The sequence below is a fragment of the Dipodomys ordii genome, unplaced genomic scaffold (assembly GCF_000151885.1).
Source record: "Dipodomys ordii isolate 6190 unplaced genomic scaffold, Dord_2.0 Scaffold8, whole genome shotgun sequence".
NCBI classification, from domain to species: Eukaryota; Metazoa; Chordata; class Mammalia; order Rodentia; family Heteromyidae; genus Dipodomys; species Dipodomys ordii.
This window is the reverse complement of record NW_012267224.1, coordinates 21,086,847-21,110,849: the sequence shown is the minus strand read 5'-3', so window position 1 is coordinate 21,110,849 and position 24,003 is coordinate 21,086,847. Positions and strand designations below refer to the sequence as shown.

The 24,003-nt window shown below is 38.0% G+C and overlaps 1 protein-coding gene across 1 annotated transcript in view; it reads right to left on the bottom strand.

The window, feature by feature from the left end:
- Nucleotides 1-1,339: 1,339 nt before the first annotated feature.
- The window catches only part of Grxcr1 (glutaredoxin, cysteine rich 1), an 89,386-nt gene continuing 66,722 nt past the window's right edge, over nucleotides 1,340-24,003 (bottom strand). Inside the window, exons 3-4 of the mRNA XM_013008995.1 lie at nucleotides 5,092-5,157; nucleotides 1,340-1,655 (exon numbers count right to left, since the gene is read on the bottom strand). Coding sequence (XP_012864449.1) covers nucleotides 1,476-1,655; nucleotides 5,092-5,157 — 246 coding nt within the window. The 3' untranslated portion in view covers nucleotides 1,340-1,475. The remainder of the gene's footprint in view (nucleotides 1,656-5,091; nucleotides 5,158-24,003) is intronic.

The window sequence follows — 24,003 nt, the reverse complement described above, 5'->3', positions numbered from 1 at the left end:
AATCAAGAAAATTGGCTTTGTCTGCCTGTACACTTCTACTGGCTGACAATTACTTATCCGAAGAGTCAATTGTCTTTACTCACAAGTCTGGTAATGTATAATTGCATCATACATTTAAGTAACATAATAATTTTAGCTAAATGTAATCGTTTATTATATAAATATCTTAGAGACTGGCAAGAGCACAGGAGATCAGAGGCAGAATACTGCTTATGTGAGAAGAGCTCTGTTTAATGTCTTAGAAATTGTCCCATGAAGTCAATTACTAAAAAAAAAAAAGAAAAGCCATCAAATTAAATTGTGAATAAGGAAACTTTAAAAGTTCAGGAGAAAAGATTGAAAAAAAATAAGACAGTATAATATGCATACTCATTTCTAAAAGAATCCACTTAATGTTCACTCCATTTTTTTAAAAAGCCCAGATTGGCTTTTTTTCCTTACTCTATGAGATGTTTGTTTATGAAAGGCCAGACAAAACCCTAATCAATATGCCAATAACATACACCTTTACCAACCAGCAACCTTGCTTGATTTTGACATCTATGAAGTTATAGGGAGATGCACTTGAAGTTTTGAAAGCATAGGTACCCAGGACACATTTTTCACTTACTTATGTAGAAGTCTTCTTGGAGCAAGTTTTTCATTTGCTTGACTAATTTCCTCCTTTATACCAGAAATAAAGGCAATTCATGAAGAAGCAACTAATTAACATAAATGTTAAGACTTTGGAAAATTAATTAACCCTGAATCACTGTTTCTTCATGAATTATAGGGTATTGTAAAGAACAGACAAAATGCCTTCTAAATACAACTACAAAGAAGATACTTGGCAAATGTTAGTTCATTTCCTTATCTGATCAATCAAAAGATATATTTCTAATCCATTGTTTTGTGTTAATTATGAAATTTATTGAGTACTTCTCATTATACTTTTCTGTGTGTTCTAATTAACCCCACACATCAAATTTAAACACTTACTACCCAAGAGAAAACATGATAATGTTCTTTCTTATGGTCTTGAGCAAACTTCCCTGTAATTGATGTGTGCTTAGAAATGTGTTTTACATGTAGAGAACTTCACTAACTCATCTCGGACAATGGATAACACAGCAATAGGCCGAAAAACACAGTTAGATAACATTTTGGCTTTGCTCTGGAAGATCAAATGTACTAAAAGATCCAGTCTCTGGATATCTTGGAATGCTATTGTATCCTCCACCAATTCCAATTAGAAACCAGGGTCTCTAAGCACAGGACTGGGCACACAGCCATTATTGAAGGAATATTCATTGCATAAATCAACAAACATGAGCTCAACAAAAATTTAAAACAAAAGGCATTATAATATACAAATTTTATTGATTGATCCAAAAACATGATGTGGTTTTCTTTAAAAAAACAAAAAAAAAAGAAGTATAAAGCAAATTTCAGATGTTAGTTAATAAAATGAGACTTTTCCTGGGTAGATTCTCTGACTAACCAGTGCAGTTCTTACAGCGCTGGAGACCGTTCTCATTACAGGCTGTGCACTTCAGGGCTTTGAAAGAGTCTGTAAAGCAGTTGCGAAATACTGACATCTTGCTCCCATGGCACATGGAGCAAGGAAGAAAGCCAAAGCCCCCACAGGAGGGACACTCGTGTGGATGCTGCACTCTCTGTGTAGGGTGACAGAGGATAGAAACTGAGTTAGCATCGGCAACATAATCAGTCTTCCCATATTTCTGTTCTGTGAAAGGGCGTAAAACAGTATGTAATTATATAATATAGAGTGATCATATAGTGTAATATAATAAAGTATGGCTACTCACTTGGAATCATCTACCAATAATACACATTAGAGCTAAGGAGGGGTACAAAATTAGCACAAGTCCTCCTGAACTCACCTGTTGATGGCCCTATCTGTCACACTGTGTCTATTTTGTAAAGGTTAATACGTTTTAAGTTAAATGACACATGCCTTTCAGAACAGTCCCTCATACGAAAACAGTTTTGCAAACCAAATGATTCAGGAGATGGGGGGGGGATTGTTTGTTTGTTGTTGTTCTTTGTTGTTGTTTGTTGGTCATGGGGTTTGAACTCAGGGCCTGGGCGCTGTCCTTGAGCTCTTCAGCTCAAGGCAAGTACTCTACCACTTGAGCCACAGCACCACTTCCTGGGAATAGTTATTTAAAGGAAAATGATGTTCCTTTCCCTGTAGCATCTCTAACTATTTCACATCTTTGTTTAAAGACTAGTACAGCTAATAAAAACTTGAAAAATTTAAAAACTCTAAACCACAATTTGAAGGTGGGTCACTCTCAACTGACCATCTATTGTTGTGTTGTCTATTATAAAAAGTGTTTTATTCTTTTCAAAACATTTCCAAATGCATTATTATAGAAAACCTTCCCCCAACCTACCCCATTCACATATATATGTATCTTCTTCAATAAAGACATAATTCAAGCATCATTATCCTCACTTTATACCTAAGGAAACAATCATAGATATCTTGAGACATTTATGTACAGCCATAAAACTTCTCACAGTAGCTATCATCCATTTTACCTCAAGCCAAGTAAAGCAACTCTAACATTAAGTGGAAATAACTAGGCAGTTATGTGGAAGAGAACAAAATTTTGAAGATTATTCACGTGTATTTCTACTGTTGGTTGAAGTCCCTTGGTGGCACACATCAGGTACACACAAACGTATTGGGTGACATTACAGAACAGTCAATAAACAGAAATTCTGAAATATATGTCATACTAGGCAACTTCAAAAGGTCATTCTCCTCCAACATTACTCTTCCCAAATATACATAAAATCACAACAAAATGAAGAGTTATTTTACTTCAGGGGCCTTCACTTACTTCACTACTTTCAATGGGCAAAAAGTCACATGTTTGTTAAATCCACTAACTCACACCTATAATCCTAGCTACGCAGGAGACTGAGATCTGAGGATCTCGGTTCAAAGCCAGCCCAGGCAGGAAACTCCGTGAGACTCTTATCTTCCAATTAACCACTCAAAAAAAACCAGAAGTGTCACTGTGGCTCCAAGTGGTAGAGTGCTAGCCTTGAGCTGAAGAGCTCAGAGACAGTGCCCAGGCCCAGAGTTCAGGCCCCACAACTGATACACACACACACACACACAAAAAGAGTCACAAACTGATGAGTCATCTCCTAGAATCCTGTCTTCAAAATTAGTGCAATTCTGTGAGGAGATCTGTCTTTTATCTGAGTTCTTGGGAGAAGTCAATGTCTTCCAGGCACGTGGCAAGTAATCAGTAAGGTTAGTTATTAGTCATTATTTACTAATAAATTGCTTCTTAAGTTACTATAAAAGTCCCTATAAAAGTTTGACTATCTTTTATCTCAAACTAAATTTCTCGAGGTTATATGACGTAGTAATTTTCATGGCGGTGGGGGATGGAGTTTGTACTAGAGTTTCAATTCGGAGCCTCCTACTCTTACATGGCTTTTTCCTTCCTTCATAGCTCAAACAATTGAGTCATGCCTCCAGTCTTAACTTTTTGCTGGTTAATTGGAGATAAAGTTTGCTGAGCTTATCTTCCTAGCAACGGCTGGCAACTGAAATCCTCTAGATCTCAACCTCCTGAGTAGCTAAGATTATAAGTGTACCCAGCTATTGTCCATTGTGCTAAACACATCTCTAGGTAGCCTTCTGGCCAATGTTCTTGCCACTGTAATAAAGGGAGAGTAAACATGGTTCAATTCATGTGTTAACTCTGATGCATAAGGTACAATGGAAAAAGGTTCTGAAACCACCATTACTGTTAAGAAAGCTTAGATATTTCAACCCTAAGTGTGGGAAAGGAAAGCGCTGACAGACTTAGTATGGCAAGTCCACTCCATCTTCTCACACCAACCTTATCTGACAGAAACTATCATTCTCCAAATGGAACAACAAAGCTTCCTCGTGGGGAAAAGAAATTCAGCTCAAGTTAGAAAACAAGATTGGAAAGCTCTCTTCATAACCAACCCCTAAAGTCTTTCCCCTATAATAGCAGTTTACGTTTTGTTTTTAAATTTGTATTTTGTAGTACTGAGAATTTAACTCAAGGCCATGGATAAGGGAGGCAAGCACACTACACTGAGCTACATCTGCAGCATTCATCTTTTTCCCTAAATGCTATAAACATGGTGTCCCCAAATACAAGACAATTAAAAGGATAATGTGAGTGACACAGAAGTTGGGGTGAGGGATCTTGAGATCTTGAGATCTTGAAATTCCTACTTAGCTCTTTCAAAGAGCAATTTTGTTATACTGGAACTCTGGTTCCAAATTTATACTGTTCCCTATAAAGAAGACCCTGAGTCAAAAGAAGTTCGAGACTTCAGGAGATGGTTTTTCTCTCAAAAAGCAAAGGAAACTAAAACAGCTATGGAATTTCCAACAAATCTGAACAATGCTTCAATATAAAAGAAAGAGGAAACTGACATGACTAATAGTCAAAAAAAAGTTTTCCTTTCTGTGACTAGTGAAAGTTTGACCTTCAAGTAATTAAAGAATCATCTCCTTGGTATTCTAATTGCCAACCAAATTAGAAACCATTTTGGTTTGACAATCTGGCTGCAAATACACATAATGGAGTTGAGCTGAAGTATTGAATCTAAAGATTGTTCCTTCAGTGAATGATGGCTTGAGTAGAGACTAAGTATCTTCCTGGATGCTACAGTTATAGGAGCAAAAGTTAAAACATGCTTTTTGGAGACAGTTTTTATCTTCTGTCATTAAAAGTATTGAGCTAGTCCCTGTGAAAAACAAAAGTTTCAATGACACATTTTGTGTGCTTTAAACAATTGCCTGACTTGGAATGACTCATAAATATCCCTATTAGAGAAAATTAGCCTCAAATAAAACTGATCAGAATTTTCAACTAGTAGTATGAAATTGTTAGAAAATAACCTTAATGTCACTCTAGTTAGATCAACCTAATAGCAGGGAATATCCGATTAGAACTGTCACAAGGAGTCTTATATGCTTGTCAGAATGTGAGAAGAAAATCCAATTAGGAAAATCCAATTATAATCAGAGTGTTTTTAACATTCTGACTTCTAAAAATAAGTTGCCAAAAGCATAATTACCTCAATTTTGGTTAAGAGATCTTGCAGCTCTCCTGATTCATTCATTGACAAAATTTTCTCAGCACCCTATTAACAAGAGAAAATCCATTGTGTTAGTATTTGAGAAAACATATGTCTAACCAGAACAGCTGAATGTACAACATAATGGACATAATTCATCCCTTTCTATCTGAGTAAATTTACAGTGTACGAACCGGAGGCCAAAAAGAAGTTTCTCCACACTGTCACATTTTCACCTCTCTCTACAAAGGTTTATGGCAGACACAGAGAAAACTGCCAGCAGGAGTGAGCTCAGGAAAGAAACCACTGTCACATGAAGTGACCGAAATTGGAAAGACAGGGCATACCCTGAGAGTTGGCCAAGGAATTAACTCTTCCATCTACGAAACAGCCTTTGAGGAAGTTTCCAGTTGTCTCTGCCCTACACCAGCAATCCTAGATATAACCCTTCCTATAGTCATGTATGGAATTATAAAAGAGCTATTATTACTATTATTATTATTACCAACACAAAAAGGTAAAAAATATCATGCCATTTGATTGAATAAACTTTATGTTTTTTTTATTTTTGGGGGGGGGTTCCGGTCGTGGGGCCTAACTCTGGACCTGGGTGCTGTCCCTCAGCTCTTCAGCTCAAGGCGAACGCTCTACCACTTGAGCCACAGTGTCACTTCCGGCTTTTTGTTTGTTTGTTTATGTGGTGCTGAGGAATCGAACCCAGAGCCTCATGATGCAAGGCAAGCTCTCTACCACTGACCCACCTTCCCAGCCCCTTTGATTGAATAAACTTTAGCATCAGCGAAATAGAGCCCCAGCAAATGAGATTAAATAATAATTCTAAGATCACTAGGAAAAGAAGGAAAGCAATTGAACTTAGGCAAGAAACATACTGCAGAGCTGATGCTTTTAATTTCTAAAGCTTTACAGTGAAAGTAAGAAAAGGAGAAATGTATATACTTTACTTTCCAACAAACTCATTGTACTTTTTTGAACTACCCTGATTTTCTCTGCTTTCCAGATGTTTCTTGCATTCCCCATTCTACTTCCCAATGTATAAGGAAGGAAGCAAATGGGATAATTATTTCTAACCAAAAGCCCATCTGCCAGACTCACATTGCATTTGCAAAAAGTGAGGAATGAACTGTCACCCCAGAATAGGTAACGAAAGGAAGCACGCAATAAATATTTTTGAAATTTCAAGTTTTAGGCTGTGTGGCAATTACTTATTTAAAGAATAAGAAGGTCTTATTCTGATGGAAGTCAAGATAGGTATTTTTGTAAATACACAAAAGAGCAATCCACACGATAGAATGGAAAACAAATGCAAACAAGTAATACAGAAAAAAATGGATTAAAAAAAATCACATAATAGGGGAGAAAGAAAGAGAAGGGGAAGGGAGTGGAGGAAAGAAGGAAGGGGAGGAGAGGGACTCCTTTGACATCTGAGTTTTTCCTTTTTTTTAAATTTCATTGTGAAAGTGATATATAGAAGGGTTAAAGTTACTAAGTTGGGAAATGAATACATTTCTTTTTGAAGTGTTACTCCTGAAGGATTGACCCCCCCCCTATTGTCGTAGGCCCACACAGATGTCAGGCAAAATCCCAGGTATGTGTGAGCTTGTATGAAGTACTGGCAGGGCAAGCCACCTAAGCCCAGCTGTAAACATCCCATTGTGGGTCCAACTGAAAGGCCCCACCTTACTTCTGCTTCCTTGCTTGAACCTCCTATAAAAGCCCTGCTCCTGTCCCAACTCTCTGGCTCAACCTACAAACCTGCAGGAAGGTCTGTGCCTCTAGCTGTTCCTCAATAAGCAATCCTTGCCTGCTGATGCCTGTTGAGACTGGCCTATTCCTTTTCCGTTCTCCTAACAAGTTCCCTCCCTCATTTTCTCCCATTTTTCCCCTCCCAGCCCTCTTCTATTAAACGATTTGTTCCTCAGTTCTATTGATTCAAAACTCCTTTTGACAGTCAAGAGACATAATGGGAGTACAAGATATGAAATCAACATGATGAGCTGTACTTATTTTATAACAGAGAAAACTACATCTATTCATTTTTCAAATTATTTTTTAAAGCCAGCTTTCAAAACGTGCCTGTGACATAAAAATTCAACTGAAGATTATCATCAGGAAAACTGATGAAAAAGTTTTCAAAGTTATACTTAAATTTGCTTTTTTTTCTCTCTCTCTTTCAAGGCTAGCACTCTACCACTTGAGCCACAGCGCCACTTCTGGATTTTTCTGTTTATGTGGTACTGAGAAATCGAACCCAGGGTTTCATGCATACTAGACAAGCACTCTACCACTAAGCCAACATTCCACGCCCAAATTTGCAATATTAGAAGTGAATTATTCTCAAAACTAGACTCTGCCTCATGTAAAAAGTCAGAACACACAAAATGCTTTGAATAAATGATTCTTTCACAGAGAACTGCCAGAACTATGGAATCTAAATACAGCTCCCAGATATAAATGATGCTAGGTTTTCTTTGGGTTTATTGTTATTGTGGTTATTATTATCATTATTATTACTATTAAGAATAATGAACAAAAGTTCCTCCTATAATAGCTGGCTACTTGACTCTCAAGTCAATTATATTTGTTACATCATTCTGTTGTATTTTTGTGAGGCTTTCTTTAGCCATTATGATTTCCATTTTTCAGATACTTCACAGTATACATCATACTCTATTTAATGACCTGTACAGGAACAATATTCTACTCGATATAGAGTAGATACTTAACATGCATTCTTTCTAAGTTCACTTTTAGAAAAGAATCTGCCAGTAGAGCAAAAATATGAGAGGAAATGGAGGGGATGAAATTCCTGAATTTTTAAGAGTTGAACTAAGTGATGGGAAGCATATTTGAGCTCAGTGGCTGAGATTATAGACCCTGGTTCAATACCTATTCTAAACTTGGCTCTAACACTCCCTAGCTCCAACTTTGGATAGATTCTTCAGCCCCCTCACAGCCTCAGACCCTTTATTCCCAAAGTGATCTCTATAAAGGTAGAACTGAAGCCAGATAGACTAGTGGAACATGAGGTATGGCCAGATTATAGCAAATGCAGGAGATAGTCCTGCATGTACTTCCCTTAAAGATTAAAGGAACAAAGTCATTTAGGGGAAAATGAAACCCAATAACTTAAAGAAACTGAGACCTGATGAAGGCAAAGCATAAATATTCAGAAACACAGAAGTGCCACCTTTGTTTCAAAGAGAGACAGCAGGATGCATCCTTCCTGAGGGATACATTCCTCATCCCAAGAATTAACAAGTGTCTGACAGGGTGTATGCCTTCCTGAGGAAAGTGCTTCGCCAAACTTAAGCCACCTCCTGCCTCAAAATGCAGAGAGCAGGGCCCCTCTTTATCTCAAGGATAAGAATCTGCTTTATAGCAGGATGAATTCTTACCTGGAAGCTCAGGAAGTAACACCACATGTGATTAGAGACAATGACAAAGCACCTATCTTTACATAACTTTGAAGCCAGACCCCCCTGCCTTTACAACTACCTCAACAGCCCCAAGAGTTGTATGCCTCTGTCTCCCTGTGAGAGCACTCACACTGGGCAGAGTGTGTCCCTGCCCTTCCGCTTATGTGTTGTTTGCTTTGTGTCTATTTGTCTGCTTGCCTGCTTGTTTACTTACTCAATAAAACTCTGCTGAGTTTTCTTACCATGGTGGCTACTCCAGAAATTCTTCTTCTGCAATCAAAGTCAGGGACCCCACATGAAGAAAGAGTTCCTACCTTTAAAGGAAATCCTCTAGCGACAGGAGGATTTCACGGAATTTTTCTGAAAAGGATTTACCATGATGCCTTTTAAATGTAACCTTATAGGTGAGATGGGTGAGTGTTAATCTCTTCTACCTTAAAAATGTGGATTTTATGGTTCCGATATGGTGATGACAACAGATCGAGACAGTTGCCATGGAGAAGAGAGGTGTATTTAGGGTTCCAAAGAGGAAGCAAGTCCTACCAGGCTGGGGACATGGGAGGTGAGCCTCCAAGAAGAAGCAGGAGCTTAGGAAGGGGGAAAGTGGATCAAAGCTTTTGTTATGGTTTCCATAAGAAGAAGGCAAGGCAAGTCAACGGGTGTAGGATTGGCTAGTTTGAATTTCAGTGGACTTCGGGAAATACCCCTACATTTATGACAGCAAGCTTTAGAGTGATTTTGGACAGGGAGATAGCACCTTCAGTTTTGAAAATATTATATAGAACATGGGTTATGGGTCTAGGCTCTGACTGATTCGTTTACATTTTAAAAGCTCTCTCCAGAACAAGTTCTTTGCCATTATGGGAATTAGCTGATTCTAGGAAAGCCAGCCCTTCTGTCATCAAGGCCTAAATGACAAAGCATGAGAACATACAAAACTTGTTAAAAATTAATTCATGGATGCAAATAAAAACAACCCTGAGATACCACCTTACTCCAGTCAGAATGGCCCGCATCCTAAATTCAGCCAATGACAAATGCTGGAGGGGAAGAGGAGAAAGAAGAACCCTATTGCACTGCTGGTGGGAATGTACACTAACACAACCACTTTGGAAAGCAGTCTGGAGGGTCTTCAGAAAGCTAAATATAGACCTCCCTTATGACCCAGTCATACCACTTCTAGGCATCTATCCTGAACAACAGAAACCAGGATACAAGGTTACATGCACTCCATGTTCATTGCAGCACTGTTCACAATAGCCAGAATATGGAAACAAGCCAGATGCCCCACTACAGATGAATGGATCCAAAAATTGTGATACCTGTATACAATGGAATATTATGAAGCCATTAAAAAGAACAAAATAATGGCATTCACAGGAAATTGATGGAACCAGAAATAATCATGTTGAGTGAGGTAAGCCAAGAGCAAAGAGACAAAAGGCACAAGCTCTCCCTGATAAATGGATGTTTAATCCAAAACATAAGGAGATACAACAAAGTAAACAAAAGATACAACAAAAGTAAATAAAGGACCTCCAATCATCTGGTCAATCATTACTAAGTGACCCCATGCTGCTGACCACATATATGGTATATATGCACACATCTGAGGGAAATTAGGAGGAGGACACAGAAACAGAGGGAAACGGGAAAATATACAACAGCGGGACCCATCAGCTGCACTGGACATTGATCAAAATGAACTAAGCAACTCAATGGCAGTGAAGGGAGGGAGGGAATGAGTGGGAAAGAGGGAACAGCTGACACTAAGCAAAAAGAAAGAAATGTATATATCACCCGTTGTGGAAGAAATAACTGTACTGTCAAAGCACATAGAACTCATAAACTTTATAGACCATGATAAAGACAATTTGCCCCATGAAGGTTAAAATGTGTTTGTGACTTTAAAAGTATTACTGTCTCACAATACTGTGAAATTTATGTAATCAATCACAATAAAAAATTGCTATAAAATAAAAAAAATTAATTCATGAGGCTGGGAAGGTGGCTCAGTGGTAGAGCGCTTTCCTTGCATGCATGAGGTGCTAGGTTCGATTACTCAGCACCATATAAGTAGAAAAAGCACTGTAGTAGAAGTAGAAGTAGTGCTGTGGCTCAAGTGGTAGAGCGCTAGCCTTGAGCTGAAGAGCTGAGGGACAGCGCCTTGGCCCAGAGCTCAGCCCCACGACCAGCAAAAAAAAAAAAAAATTAAAAAATTAATTCATTTTCAGCCATTAATTATTAGTATTTTCATCTTCCCTTGATGTTAATGTTTGAGTATTCACCACCTGTGTGAACAGCACACAATTTCTATTCATTAAAATCATAATTGTCCAATCTTTCATAATCAATAACAACCTTCATCAAATATTTGAAGCTTCTCAATGATGGCAAGAGAGAGAGAGAAAGAGACAGAGAGATTGAGAGACACAGAGACAACTGAAAGAGATACATAAACAGAAAGAAACAAATGGCAGCAGAGACAGAAACAGAAATGGAGAGAAAATAACATAAAGATAATCAAAATCTATTGTAATACACAAATATACATGTAATATAGATGCAATATCCAAAAATATACTCTGCCTATTAAATACATATGCATTACTGCAAGGAAGATTGCTCAATAAATTATCAAATAGCTGCAGGCATAACATGATAAAAGACTGAACTAATCTATAGGTGGAATTAAGGTAAAGACAAAAGTAAACCATTTATGGAGTAAAATATGAAGTACTTTGTTGTCAAGATACTGTATCTAAAGATGCTTACACCATTATGAAGGATAAGACGGAGAAGCCATAGCATAATGTTAATCTTACTTAAAATTTATGGTGTTTATTGGAACTTATATTTTATAGTCAGTGTGCTAGTTTTCCATATTTTATATGGCAAAGTTTTGAAGGTACATTGTAGATACCTTCAAAGTATAATAATTAAGGATGACAGTTCTCCAGAATAAATCTAACCTTGCAAGATTTCTGGTTTTGCTATATAAATGCATAATGAAATGAATACTTGACTATAATTTTTAAGCAAAATTAAAACCTGATGACAGATCTATTGTTTTACTAAAACAGTGTAATGTACCTTTAAAATGGCTAGATTATTTGTTAAAATTTCTTCATTGTACAATCCAAAAGGTCCATGCATCAAAAAGCACTAGTTGGAAAAACCAAGATGATTTATTCTTCAAGAAACTTTAGGTCAACTTTAAAGATGACTTATTAGGGTCATAAAACAGCACTGGGTGTAGTAAATTTATGTCTTTGCTTTGTTCCCTGTTGTTTTGTAACCAAAGCTATTTCTATCCTGCCATAATGTGTTTTTTTAATCAGACAGCATTAGCCACAGCAGAGTAAACCACAAGTCACAAGGACACATGACTGTAACTCTATTTATGTTAGAGATAGACTTTTGTGGCACTACTGTAAAGCAGGATTTATTCATCAAATTAAATTTCCCTTTCACTTCCTTAGTAGATTTGCTTCTTAAAAAAGAAGTTATTCTAAATTTCATATTTAGAAATATGCTTGAAATTCATATAGTTTCCTCTTCATGCTTCTAAAATCACAGTAATCTAAAATATAATTTAAAATATAATGTCCATTTTTGATTGACTAAATACTACCTTTGGTAAAGTGCCATACTGAAGAAATCTCAAAGTTTAAGCACATTATATTTTAGGTGTTCCATCTTAAGACTCATGGTAGTGGACAAGGGTCTTAAATAGCACTGGTCCTGAGCCATATACTATAGCTGTGCTTTACACAACTTCTAGGCACATACTAAATAAGATTGTCTCCTAACGTGCATACAATTTAATGAACAATTCTGCCAATCCTTCAAAGCGGTAACCCTTTAAAAATAATGTTGCATGTGACCATTCCTTTCCTTAGAAAGAGGGGAAAAAACAATCAAACACAAAACAGAGGAAACAACTATTTTTAATTACTGTCTAGTTTACCAATTCAATTTGACCGAGAGTCATATATGTGTGTGTACATGCATAGATTCATTTCATGTTTGTTTAAATGAAGTAAATGTCTTTTAATCTTAATGCATTTTGCACCACGTGTGGCATTCCTTAATGCCACCCAACTCAACTGCATAGGACTGTAGGTAGAAATTCTTTTCAGGGAGATGTGATAAACTAGTGCCTCCTAGTGGCTGGTATATAATTGTGCAAATATCTATTTCCAGGAAAAATTGAGAATGGGAAAATAATTCATACCCCTCCAAACAAAAGTGATTTCCACAAGACACATTTTAAATGGATCATTTCTACCTGTGTGAAAAAATATATGTGCAAATACAGTTAAAACGGTAAAAGAGTACCTTATAGTCTGAAACACGAACACTTATATGCATTAATAAATACTGTAAAATATAGCTCATAAAAAAATACAGCTCATAGGTCAGTATTCTCATCTGTTGTATTTTACACTTGGAATATAATTCAACAGGAGCAAAAGTTCTGTACTGGAAAGATTAATTTTTTAGATGAGGAAAATATTTTAATACATTAAAATGTGTCACCTTAATATAATAAAATCAAAGCAAATAAAAAATATAATAAACTAAAATCTTTAATCAAAAGTAAGATATATTTTAAATAAAATGTTAGATTCAAGCAATGCAGTAAAAAATGTCCTACTTATTATGAATATCTTCTCTTTCAAGATTTCCTTAAGTTGGGTGAAATGCTACTGATCGCTTCTTGTAATAATACTCCATAAAACGCTCATGGTGCTCTGGTTGATTTCCTTCTATCTTTCATACCCATGTGGTAAGAACCTAATAAGTATTTCTTATGTAAAGTAAGTAATTGAAAACTAGAGTTACTAGTTCAGAAGTTGATACAAGAGGCTAAAGCTAAATGTCTGGTTTGGGGGGTATGTTCCCTCCCACCTCCCTTTTTTTCATTTACAAAAACTATTTAATTTCTTCTTGCCAATACAAGATACAAACATACACAGACATAAGTGGAAATGTCATGATAAAATCTCCCCCATATAAAATATATTGGCACCAAAATTTCAAGGAAGTATTATTTGCAACATCCTAAAAGTGGAAAAGTATCAACACCCCATCAGCTGTATAACATATAAATTCTACACAACAATGAACTTGAAAGAGGTCTCAAATATTACCACCCCCTTTTTTTCAGCTCAATGCTGACATGCATCAAGTATTAATGCCCTATGGTATATACAATAACAAGAAAGGTAAAGGGAATGACTCTGACATGTTGCAGGACTGAATTGCTCCTGTCTGGCCAGACACACATTTTCTGATGCTCCTTCCATTTCACTTGCAGTTTACCTGTGAAAAAGGAAACAGGATAGAAGAAAGGAGGATGAAGGAAGGAAAGAAAGAAGGAAGGAAGAAGGTGGGCAAAAAAGCTCACCATTGATTAAAATAGCATTTGTCCTTTCAAAGCTGAAATGTCATGAGATTCGTGTAGTATTTGATAAACAAGGAAAGGAGGGAAATAGAACCTTTAGAGAAACAACTACATTTTATTTCTTTTCTCCCCAAACTGAAAATATAAGAAATAAATGTAAGAAAGTGGGGGGAGAATGTAGGCAAATTAAAGGAAGCAGAAATATTTTTAACGTCTTTACAAAAATATTTTCAATTATTTTAAGAAACTCTTCTAACATATTTAAGTCATTATGATATAACATGTGAATTTTACCCCTACCCACAAGTACCTCCCCTAATATTTCAAATTTACTATAGCTAAGAATAATGCAAAATTCTTTTCTCTGTATGACATACGCTTATAGAAAGCCAAGCATTTAGGGGTTTCTAAGTTCAATACAGAAATGACAATAGGGTCTTTCAGACTGGGGGTCAGCATGGTCCACTAAGAATGCTGAGCATAGTATAAACAGATCTTATTTCAGCTCCTTTTATTAGTGTTCTCATTAAAGAAATTATTACAAGAGAAAAACTTGCAAATTATCTGGATCACAAAGAATTACCCATCTTCAGAGGTAGAAAAACTACCTGGTAGCATTATACCTCTTATGACATATAAAGCACAAATTACATTAAGTCATCCTCTGTCCTCTAATTAACATGAAGAAAGGGACCTTTTATATGCAGAGAACTTGGCATTCCAAGAGAATGATTACCCTGGGCTGCAGTTAGACTATCCATATTTCTCCTGCCTTCTAATTGTCAATCACATTAGGTTATATAGCTCTTGGAATCAATAATTTGCTGAACCTTCACTTTAATACCATATCCATGGTTGAATTCTAGAGTTGTCTAAGAACAAGACCTGTGGATTTCTAGGTAAGATCGTGACAAAATTTGTTGAGTTTATTTCCTCTGTCAACCATGTAAAGGAAACAGGAATGTAAGCATTGACAGAAATCTGATTCAGTGAATAAAAACTGGAAGAGTGACATCCACATGTGAGGTGTTTCAGGAAAAGGAAGACCGGATGTTCCACAACTCTGCACTAAGGAGTAGTCACATGCTCAGGGGTGGGGGAGTAGAAAACATCTTCTGAATATACCACCAACACTCGCTCCTTTAGAGCAAGATGGCAGTGATAAGACCATTCTGGAAAAAAGTGAAAAGTGACCGTTGGTAGTTAAAGCTTAACTCTTTTGTGCATAAATTATATATAGGGAGAGGTAGAAAATAATAATTTTAAAGGATGGAAAAGGATTGCAGAGTACTGACTACACAGAAGAAGGCTCTGGCACCACAAGCACTGAAAATTGGCAGCATCTATATCACACAGTAAACAATAATCCAAGCAACGCCTGGCCGTCCACTGAAGGAAATTGTTTATTGTAACTACACCTTGTTCCCTTCACCTGCAAAGGAAGAGATGAAAGATATATTCATAATAAAATGTAAAAATATAAATATAAATAGTAAAAGTAGAATTTTTTAAATCTCTAAGTATATAAAAAAAAGAATAGTAGGCAGTAAGAACAAAAGCAGGCTGTTATTAAGCAATAGATATAAATGGTTAAACTCTCTTATGAGGATTCACAAGTTTTGCCAAAAATAAAACTTTATGGATAGCTTTATTTGCAAAAAGACCTTTAAATCAAAATTGCAAGAAAATAAAAAAAATTATAGAGTTTCTGCCTAGCAGGGGAGAAGCCTTGAAATCAAGCACAGATGAGGGGAGGGGAGGAGACAGAGGGAGGGTAGAATGGAGGGAGGCAAGCATTTTCTATAATTAGGAAATATAAACTTCAATCCATGGCACAAACATTTAGAAATGATCATATAAAGATTGATAATGATACTGTATATGTCAAGTGATACTTGGCATCAGCATTTCAAGTTTTAACTTGTTAAGTACTTACAATTAGAAGACACGGCCTGAAAAGACTTGGAGCTTCAGGTACTCAAACTGACATATTGCATTGAACCTCATTTGTATGACTACTTAAGGATACTACTAAAAAAGAAGATGTAAGTACTTATGGAATTCTTCCCAGAGAAAAGAGGGAGTGCATACTGCTGTAGGAGAAAAAGTGGGAAATTGAGAAAGCCTGGGGGATTGTATTTTTTCATGAAAAAATCTGGCCCTTCAGAAGCTAATAATGTCCTGACAGGCTGGATACAAATGGAAGGCAAACTATACTTACAACTAAGTAAACTTACAACTAAGTTTATTGTAGTATGAACTGCATTTTTTAATGACCTTGGAAAACCATTTACTATGAATAAATAACCTTCCTTTAGCTTGAATCCTGCCCACCCCAAAGAGAAAGGACTGAACTGAACTTGGCAGTCTTCAGGGTAGACCATATTTTCTGTTGTATTGTACCTTTAGCCAGAGAAATGACAAAGCTTCTGTGTCATTCTGCAGCAGTCCTTTCAGCGAGTGACAGAAGGAAATTGATTTATTTCTCATTCCAACTTGTAAAACTCTGAAAATGTAGGTCTCGTCCTATTTTCCCCATAGACAGAACACAACAGACAGCATGGAAGCCAGATTCTCAGCAAGTGCCCAGCAGCCCTGACACTGCCCACTGTCTAGCTTACAGCTCACCCTCTCCCATGCTCTCTGGAATCACTCGGGGTGGGGGGGTGAAGGTGAGGGGAATCAGACGCCTGAAGCCCAGCTCAGGTCATTTCAAGCTCCAGGGCACAGCACACTCCAAAAAATGGGTGACATTGAGGAATCTCACTGAGAAGCCTTCACAAGAAAAAGGGTGAGAAACCTGCTTACACCATCAGCAGTGAGCTGTGTCACAGTAAGATAGGTCAGAAAAGCCTAATGGAACAAAATTAGGAAAAATAAGAGAAGGGATGGGCTGAAGGGAGGGAGCGGTGGACTTGTGGAAGGGATGACACATACCAAGATGCATTGTATACATACGTTGCTTTGTTAAATGGCAAAGAAAAAAATTCAATACATCTAGAAAATTAAGAGAAGGGAAGAAAGGCAGACTGAGAATGTGGAAAGGGGCGATGTTGATCAAGATGCACTGTCTTCATAAACTGCCTTGTTGAATGGCAACTCCTTTGTACAGCTACCTAAAGATAATAAAAAATATTCCACATCTTGGGGTTCAATTCATTTAACATCATCTTACATGGTCATATGTACATAGCATTTGAGCTTTTCTGCTTGTTCTAGACATAGACTAGTTATTGCAAATAAGGGAAACTGAAAGACCCCAGACCTCTCCTAGGGCCTGTCCCACCATGTATGACCAGCTGAAGTGCACTTCTGCCTGTTCACCCTTTACCTCTAAAGACAGGTCTTCTGTTGGTTTTTAAGTTTTTTTCCCCTGTCTCTTCTCTTGGTTCTTGAATGAAATACACAGTTTTAAACAAAACAGGTACTGTCTTTGACAGTGTTAAACTAACCTTCACATTTAAATTTTTAATATTTATCCCCAAATTTTAGCCAAGGGAACTAGATCCCAAACAGCCAATGCATTTTTGTTAAGCCAGATAACTTGATTACAGTATAAACAGTCTTATGCATTTTAAAATATTAGTTTTTAAAATACCAGATTTTTTAATTAGCAAGTTAAAGAATCTTTAAAAAGCCATTTAAGACACTATGAAGATTCTTTAAAAATTTTGTTAATGTCCAAACCTCATAACCTTTAGAATTTTAAATTTAAACTCACCCAACTGTTACAGCATGCTGACAATTTTTATCTTTGAACACGTTCACAGACACACACAAAACACTCACACAGATCTTAAAGCGCACAAAAATCAAAATCAGTGGTACGTACACCTTCTAAAGTTTTTAAACAAAAATTTAAGATAGTATTTCTTTTAAACTAGGTACCTTTGTTGGGCTTTATTTTCCCAGAGCTTGCTTGTCTAGCAAGGCAATTCACTAATTAGTCTTTTGAATCCCTTCAGTTGGAGGAGGGCTGGGGGAGGGGGTCACCTAAAACTAAACTGGCCAGATTTTTTTAATCCAATTTTAGACAAGAGCACTTTACAAATTGTTACATTGTCAGGACTAGCTGAAAAAGTCCAAACTAGGCACACAGCCTTCTACACCCTCCCTGCCGGCAGCCTCCAGAAGTAGAAAATGCAGCCTGAGGCTTGAAGGGAACCAAACTAGCCCAGTAACCTTCCATGCCTCACAGGGAGGGTGGACATAGCAGGTCTGTGACCGAGCCCAGCTGGAACTTTTATTCCCCCAGAGATGTTTAAATAAATAAATAACGAAAACACAGATAAACACAAAAACTAAGGATCCACATTCTAAAACAGAACTAGACAAGAACCAAAGGCTGAGTTGGGGACTAATGGGACCCAGTTTATCCCTACTGGAACTCTGTGTGGCTCCCACTCAGCGAGCTGAATCCAGAGTCTGCTGAATGAGCCTGCCATGCTCACTCAAAACTTCCCTACCTCTGGAAACAGAATAGAAAACACACCAAAGTAAACAAGACAGACAAGTGGCCACAAAGACAAAATCAGGTCTCAGTGAATGGGGCGACATCTCACCACCATTCACTTACCAGGGGACTCAACACCCCCTACTCACCTCTGGAGGATTTTTTTTTTCTTTTTTAGATTCCTACAAGCGTTTGACCCAGGGGCCTTCCAAGGTGGAGGAGAATTCCCAGTCATCTTGGGGCAAGGGACAAAAGTCCCTAGCGGCTGTCCCCTCAGACTGACAGGTTCTCCCCCATGCTCAGACCACCTGAGCCAGGGCCTGAGGCTGAGGTCTAACTAGGGCCACTCACAGGTGGTCAGTGGCAATTTCATAATTGACAAGCAAGTTCCTAAAACCTGACAATCTTGGCTCGGGCTGTAACTTTCTTCCAGTGATCTAAATCAGACTTAAGGGGGTTGTTAGTTGTTGCCCCACCCCTTTAAGGACAACAAAACAGACAACAGAGACAACACTAAATAGAAACAGACGAAACCAGACAGGCGCTGCGCAGCAGTCGAACGACTGCAAACAGAAAAAGCAACTGCAGATGGGAGTGGCTGACCATGGCTAAACTCCCCGGGAAGGAGAGAAATTCCACTTTCCCCCCTTCCTCCAGTTCCCAGGAAGGAGAGAGATTCCACGTTCCCCCCTTCCTCCAGGTCATGGGAAGGAGAGAGATTCCACGTTCCCTCCTTCCTCCAGGTCACCCCGGAGTAGGATTCCAGGGCGGGGCGGGAAGAGAGAGATTCCACGTTCCCTCTTCCCCCCCAAACCTCAGGGCACATCTGCCCGAGCCGGGCCAGGGGTTTCAGGGCACGTCTGCCTCCCCCACTGGCCTCAATACAGACCCTGTACAGGCACTTTTCTTCGGATCCCAGAATGAAGAATGCAGAACAGAGATAACAAACTCAGAAGACGCGAAACGCAAGAGCTCTATCTTACCTCCAACTGGTCTTGGAATTTGGGGCCTGGGGGTGCTGTTATCCCGGACGAGCCCCCACTGAAAGACCCCAGACTCCTGGGATACTTTCATTAACGGGTGGGCGCCCCAGAAACCAAGATTCCAAACCAGTAGATGCAACAAGCAAGAGGAGTTTATTCAGCGTTTGCACAAAGGGACTCTCTGCCTGGGCAAGGGAGAGAGCCCCAAGCAAGGTTACAGGCATTCTTAAAGGCAAAACCCACAAGATTAGCATATAACACCAGGTGTCCCGGGATTGGCCCATTTAAAAGTCACTATACACTCCAGCAATCATTTTTACTACTGGGGGAAGTTTATAACACTCTTTGTAAAACAGTTGGCTCGGGGCAAGTCTAGGGGGAGCGGTCACCCTGGAGGGGAGTTTACATAGTTATAGGCTTGTGATTGATTACCATTTGGCCTAGTTTGCTGGACTTGCCAGGTGGTCCTTAGGGTCCTTATCTTGGGTCCTTATCTTGGGTCCCATTTAGCCACTTAGGGAATTTTCAAACAGGAACTAGAAAAACATATACCTGTTTGTTCTTTTGTCCCTGGGCCGGCATCTGGACTCCTAGACTTTTACTCAATTCCTTATTTCCAGAAAGGGGGGGGGGGGGGTTAGTGCTAGCGCGAGCAAGTTTACAAAAGCAAAATCAGCAATTAGCAATTGTAAAATGTAATTCTAATTTTTAATCTTTCAGAAACCATGGGACCTCTGTTTCTTTGGGCCTGGCTTACTTCACTGAATATAATTTTTTTCCAAGTCTTTCCATTTCCTAATGAGTGGTGAGATTCCATTCTTTCTGATGGAGGCATAGAATTCCATTGTGTATATATACCACATTTTCTTAATCCATTCATCTACTGAGGGGCATCTGGGTTGGTTCCATATCTCAGCTATGGTAAATAATGCTGCAATAAACATAGTCGTGCTGGTAGCTTTAGTATGGTCTTGTTTGTGATCATTTGGTAAATGCCTAAAAGTGGGATTGCTGGGTCATAGGGGAGCTCTATGTGGAGTCTATTAAGGAAACTCCATACTGCTTTCCAAAGTGGTTGAACAAGTTTATACTCCCACCAACAATGCAGCAGGGTTCCTTTCTGGTCACATCCTCTCCAGCATCTGTTATTATTAGAGTTCTTGATTGTAGCCATTCTAACTGGTGAGGTAGAATCTTAGCATTGTCTTGATTTGCATTTCTTTTATGGCTAGAGAGGTTGAGCTTTTCTTCATGTGTCTATTGGCTATGCTTATTTCCTCTTCAGAGAAGTCTCTCTTTAAGTCTTTAGCCCAGTTATTTATCGGGCAATTGTTTCTTTGAGGATTTGTTGTTGGGGAATTTAGTTTTTTGAGTTATAAGTATATTTTAGATATGAGACCCTTGTCCATTGTATGGCTAGTGAAGATCTTCTCCCAATCTGTGGGCTTTCTATTGATCTTGCTAGCTATGTCCTTTGCCATGCAGAAACTCTGCAGTTTCATGCAATCCCATTTGTCCAACTTTTTTTGATTTGTTGTGTTTCTGGGTCTTTATTAAGAAAATTTCGGCCTGTGCCAAGGAGCCCTAGAGTTTCTCCTATTCCTTCCTGTAATGTTTTCAGGGTGTCTACTTTGACTTTGAGGTCTTTGATCCATTTGGAGTTGAATCTGGTGCAGGGTGATATATAAGGATCTAGCTTTAGTTTTCTACAGGTGTTTAACAAATTTTGCCAGCACCACTTACAGAAGAGGCTGTCTTTCTTCCATTCTATTTTTTTAACTCTCTTATTGAAGATTAGGTGGCTATAGGTCTGTGGGTTCATTTCTGGGTCTTCAATTCTATTAATACCATTGGACCTCATGTCTGTTCTTATGCCAGTACCAAGTTGTTTTGATGGATTTTTTTTCTTTTTTTTGCTATTGTTTTTAACGTATTTAAAATGTACTGTGATTTTTGTTGTTGTTGTTGTTTCTCTTGTATGCTCTTTTCCCATGGTATAATCCATTTTCACTATATTTGATGTCCATGCCCTGCATCTTGTATATACATTTTTCTAATTTGGAGAGGGGAAGGGAAATAACAAAATGCTTCTGTACAGTATATTTACAATAAAAACATATCAATTTTTTTAAATAAAAAATATTTCAAAAAGTGAGAAAAGCCTAATAGACACTTGTGTCCTTAGACACTGATATTTTGTAGAGATCAATAATCCCTTCCACTGTTAATTTAGCACTGAGAAGATTTTAAAAAAAAAACCTGGCCTATGGTGAGATCATGTACATTCATATCTTGCACGCATAGTCTGTGAATTTGGAGTCTAGATGAACCCTGTATGTGTGCGTATATGTCAAGAGGAGTGGAATGGGTATGGGTAGGTTTGGGTGTGTGGAATCACTGAGTCCTTAAAACAAGGCACTGTGGGTATTCAACATTTGACTCAATGACTTTTCAGCTAGATCCTTCTAGGTTTCTCAGGAATCCTAAAAAGATGACCCTAGAAGACATGCAAAGTGAAGCATGCTCCCCTATCCTGCCAGAGTGGAGATCAACATCTCCATCCCAGATCAGCAAATTTAGCCCAAGCACAGATAAACTCAAGTAATACAACATGGCTGGGAAGAGCTTCAGTGTTTCCCCCAAGCTGTTCAACTTAACTGCTTTGTTTACTTTAAATCTTTCAAGGGAAAACATATGTCAAGCAATTAAAAATATAGAGTAGAAGACCCCATTTTCGTCCACAGGAGAGCTTGAAATCTCTCTCACATTCCCCACCTCAGGTGCCCTATAAGGGAAAGACTGAAGGAACCTCTAAGGCACAAAGATTCATTTGAAGAGCAAAAGCTCATTGTCTCCATTGGGCAACAGGAAGCATGGATAGGCACGCGTGGCCCATAGAGACAACAAAATACTGGCCCAAAGAAGAAGTTCACCATAAGCCCCTAGCCTCAGCATTTCAGAGCCTGATGCTGGACAGATGGTTTTCTCCATTTTATTTATCATAGTCATTCTTTGAATCAAACCCAGAAAAATAAACACCATCAGGACTAAACATATGGCCAGGTCTTTAGCTTAATTTTTTTTCTTTTTTTTTTTGCTTTTGGAAAGAGAAAGGTATCTTGAGCTAAGTTCCATCAAACTAAAAGCCCAAGGGGTGATTTAAAGAAATGAAAACAAAACACAGCACAGTAGAGCCTGATCCTCCCTGGGCATAAGGAAGCCTGTGACTTAGCTCAGAGACTTTTTTTCTTGTTTGCGTTTTTTTTTAACTGTATATTTTTGTCTTTTCTTTTTTGTACTGGGGATCGAACCCAGGATGTTGCACTTGCTAGGCAAGTGCTTTGCCACTGAGCTACATCCCAGCCCTCAGAGACTTTACTATCAAAAAAGCCTGTGTGAGATGCTTGCTCAGTTGGAGTCATAAATAACATCATGGCACAAACTAGATGTTTATAGAAAATAGGAAATCTGGGCCAGAAATCCTCAAAGAATTCAAATGTATATTCTTTCTTTTATCTGAAAGATAAATTAATGGTATAAACAAAATAATTGTTTGATTCAGAATCAAATTCCCAAATAGTAAAATATTTACTATATCTATTTTTAGCTACTTAAAAATATTTTAAATGCTTTAAAAATATTCCTCTTTGGGGCCAGGCACCAGTGGCTCACACCTGTAATCCTAGCTACTCGGGAAGCTGAGATCTGAGGATCACGGCTCAAAGCCAGCCCAGGCAGAAAAGTTCGTGAGACTCTGATCTCCAATAAACTACTAGAAAACCGGAAGTGGCACTGTGACTCAAGAGGTAGAGTGCTCACCTCGAGCTGAAGAGCCCTGGGACAGCACCCAGGCCTAGAGTTCAAGCCCCACAACCGATACACACACACACACACACACACATACACACACACAGAGACACACAAAGTATTCCTCTTTGGGGAAGAATGCTCTTTGGGTGACATTGATCTGTTGAACTGATCTGTTAATTGGCAACTCCTTTGTACAATGACTAGAAGATAATAAAATAAAAAAAAAAATTAAACTTCTTTTTAATTCTTTCTCTTCTTAAAAGGAAATCCAGATTTTGGAAGGTCATAATCTATATCTATATATATATAAGACTTTTAATTTCATTTCGACTCTAAAGAAGGCTACATCAGAAATGATATATGAAAATGTTTATCTTCCGATGTATTTGATATATTTTCTTACATTGTGAGAGCCCTCTGGTGGCTAAGAGGACACTACACCTCTGTGTTCATAAGAACAAGGCTTTTTGCCATTGAGATACTGATTTAAATTCCATTGAAAATGGATGCTTATTAAAATCCTCTTAACTCTCACTGGTTTTATTTTTACTTGAATTAATTTACTTATATCCATTTTCCAGGATTTAAAAGAAAGATCTTACATTAAAAGAAAAGACCGGGAGGGGGGGACCAAGATGGCGACGGGGCAGTAGGGAAATGCCACAGCTCTCTCCAACCAAAAAGAGAGTTCGAGTTCCAACGCTTAATCTCCCCAAGAGACCGACAACAACAAAAAGACGAACACTCAGAGAAAAACCAGAGGTGGAAAATAACAAAAAAAGATAGAGAAGAAAAGAATTTCAGAACAGAGAAGAGCGA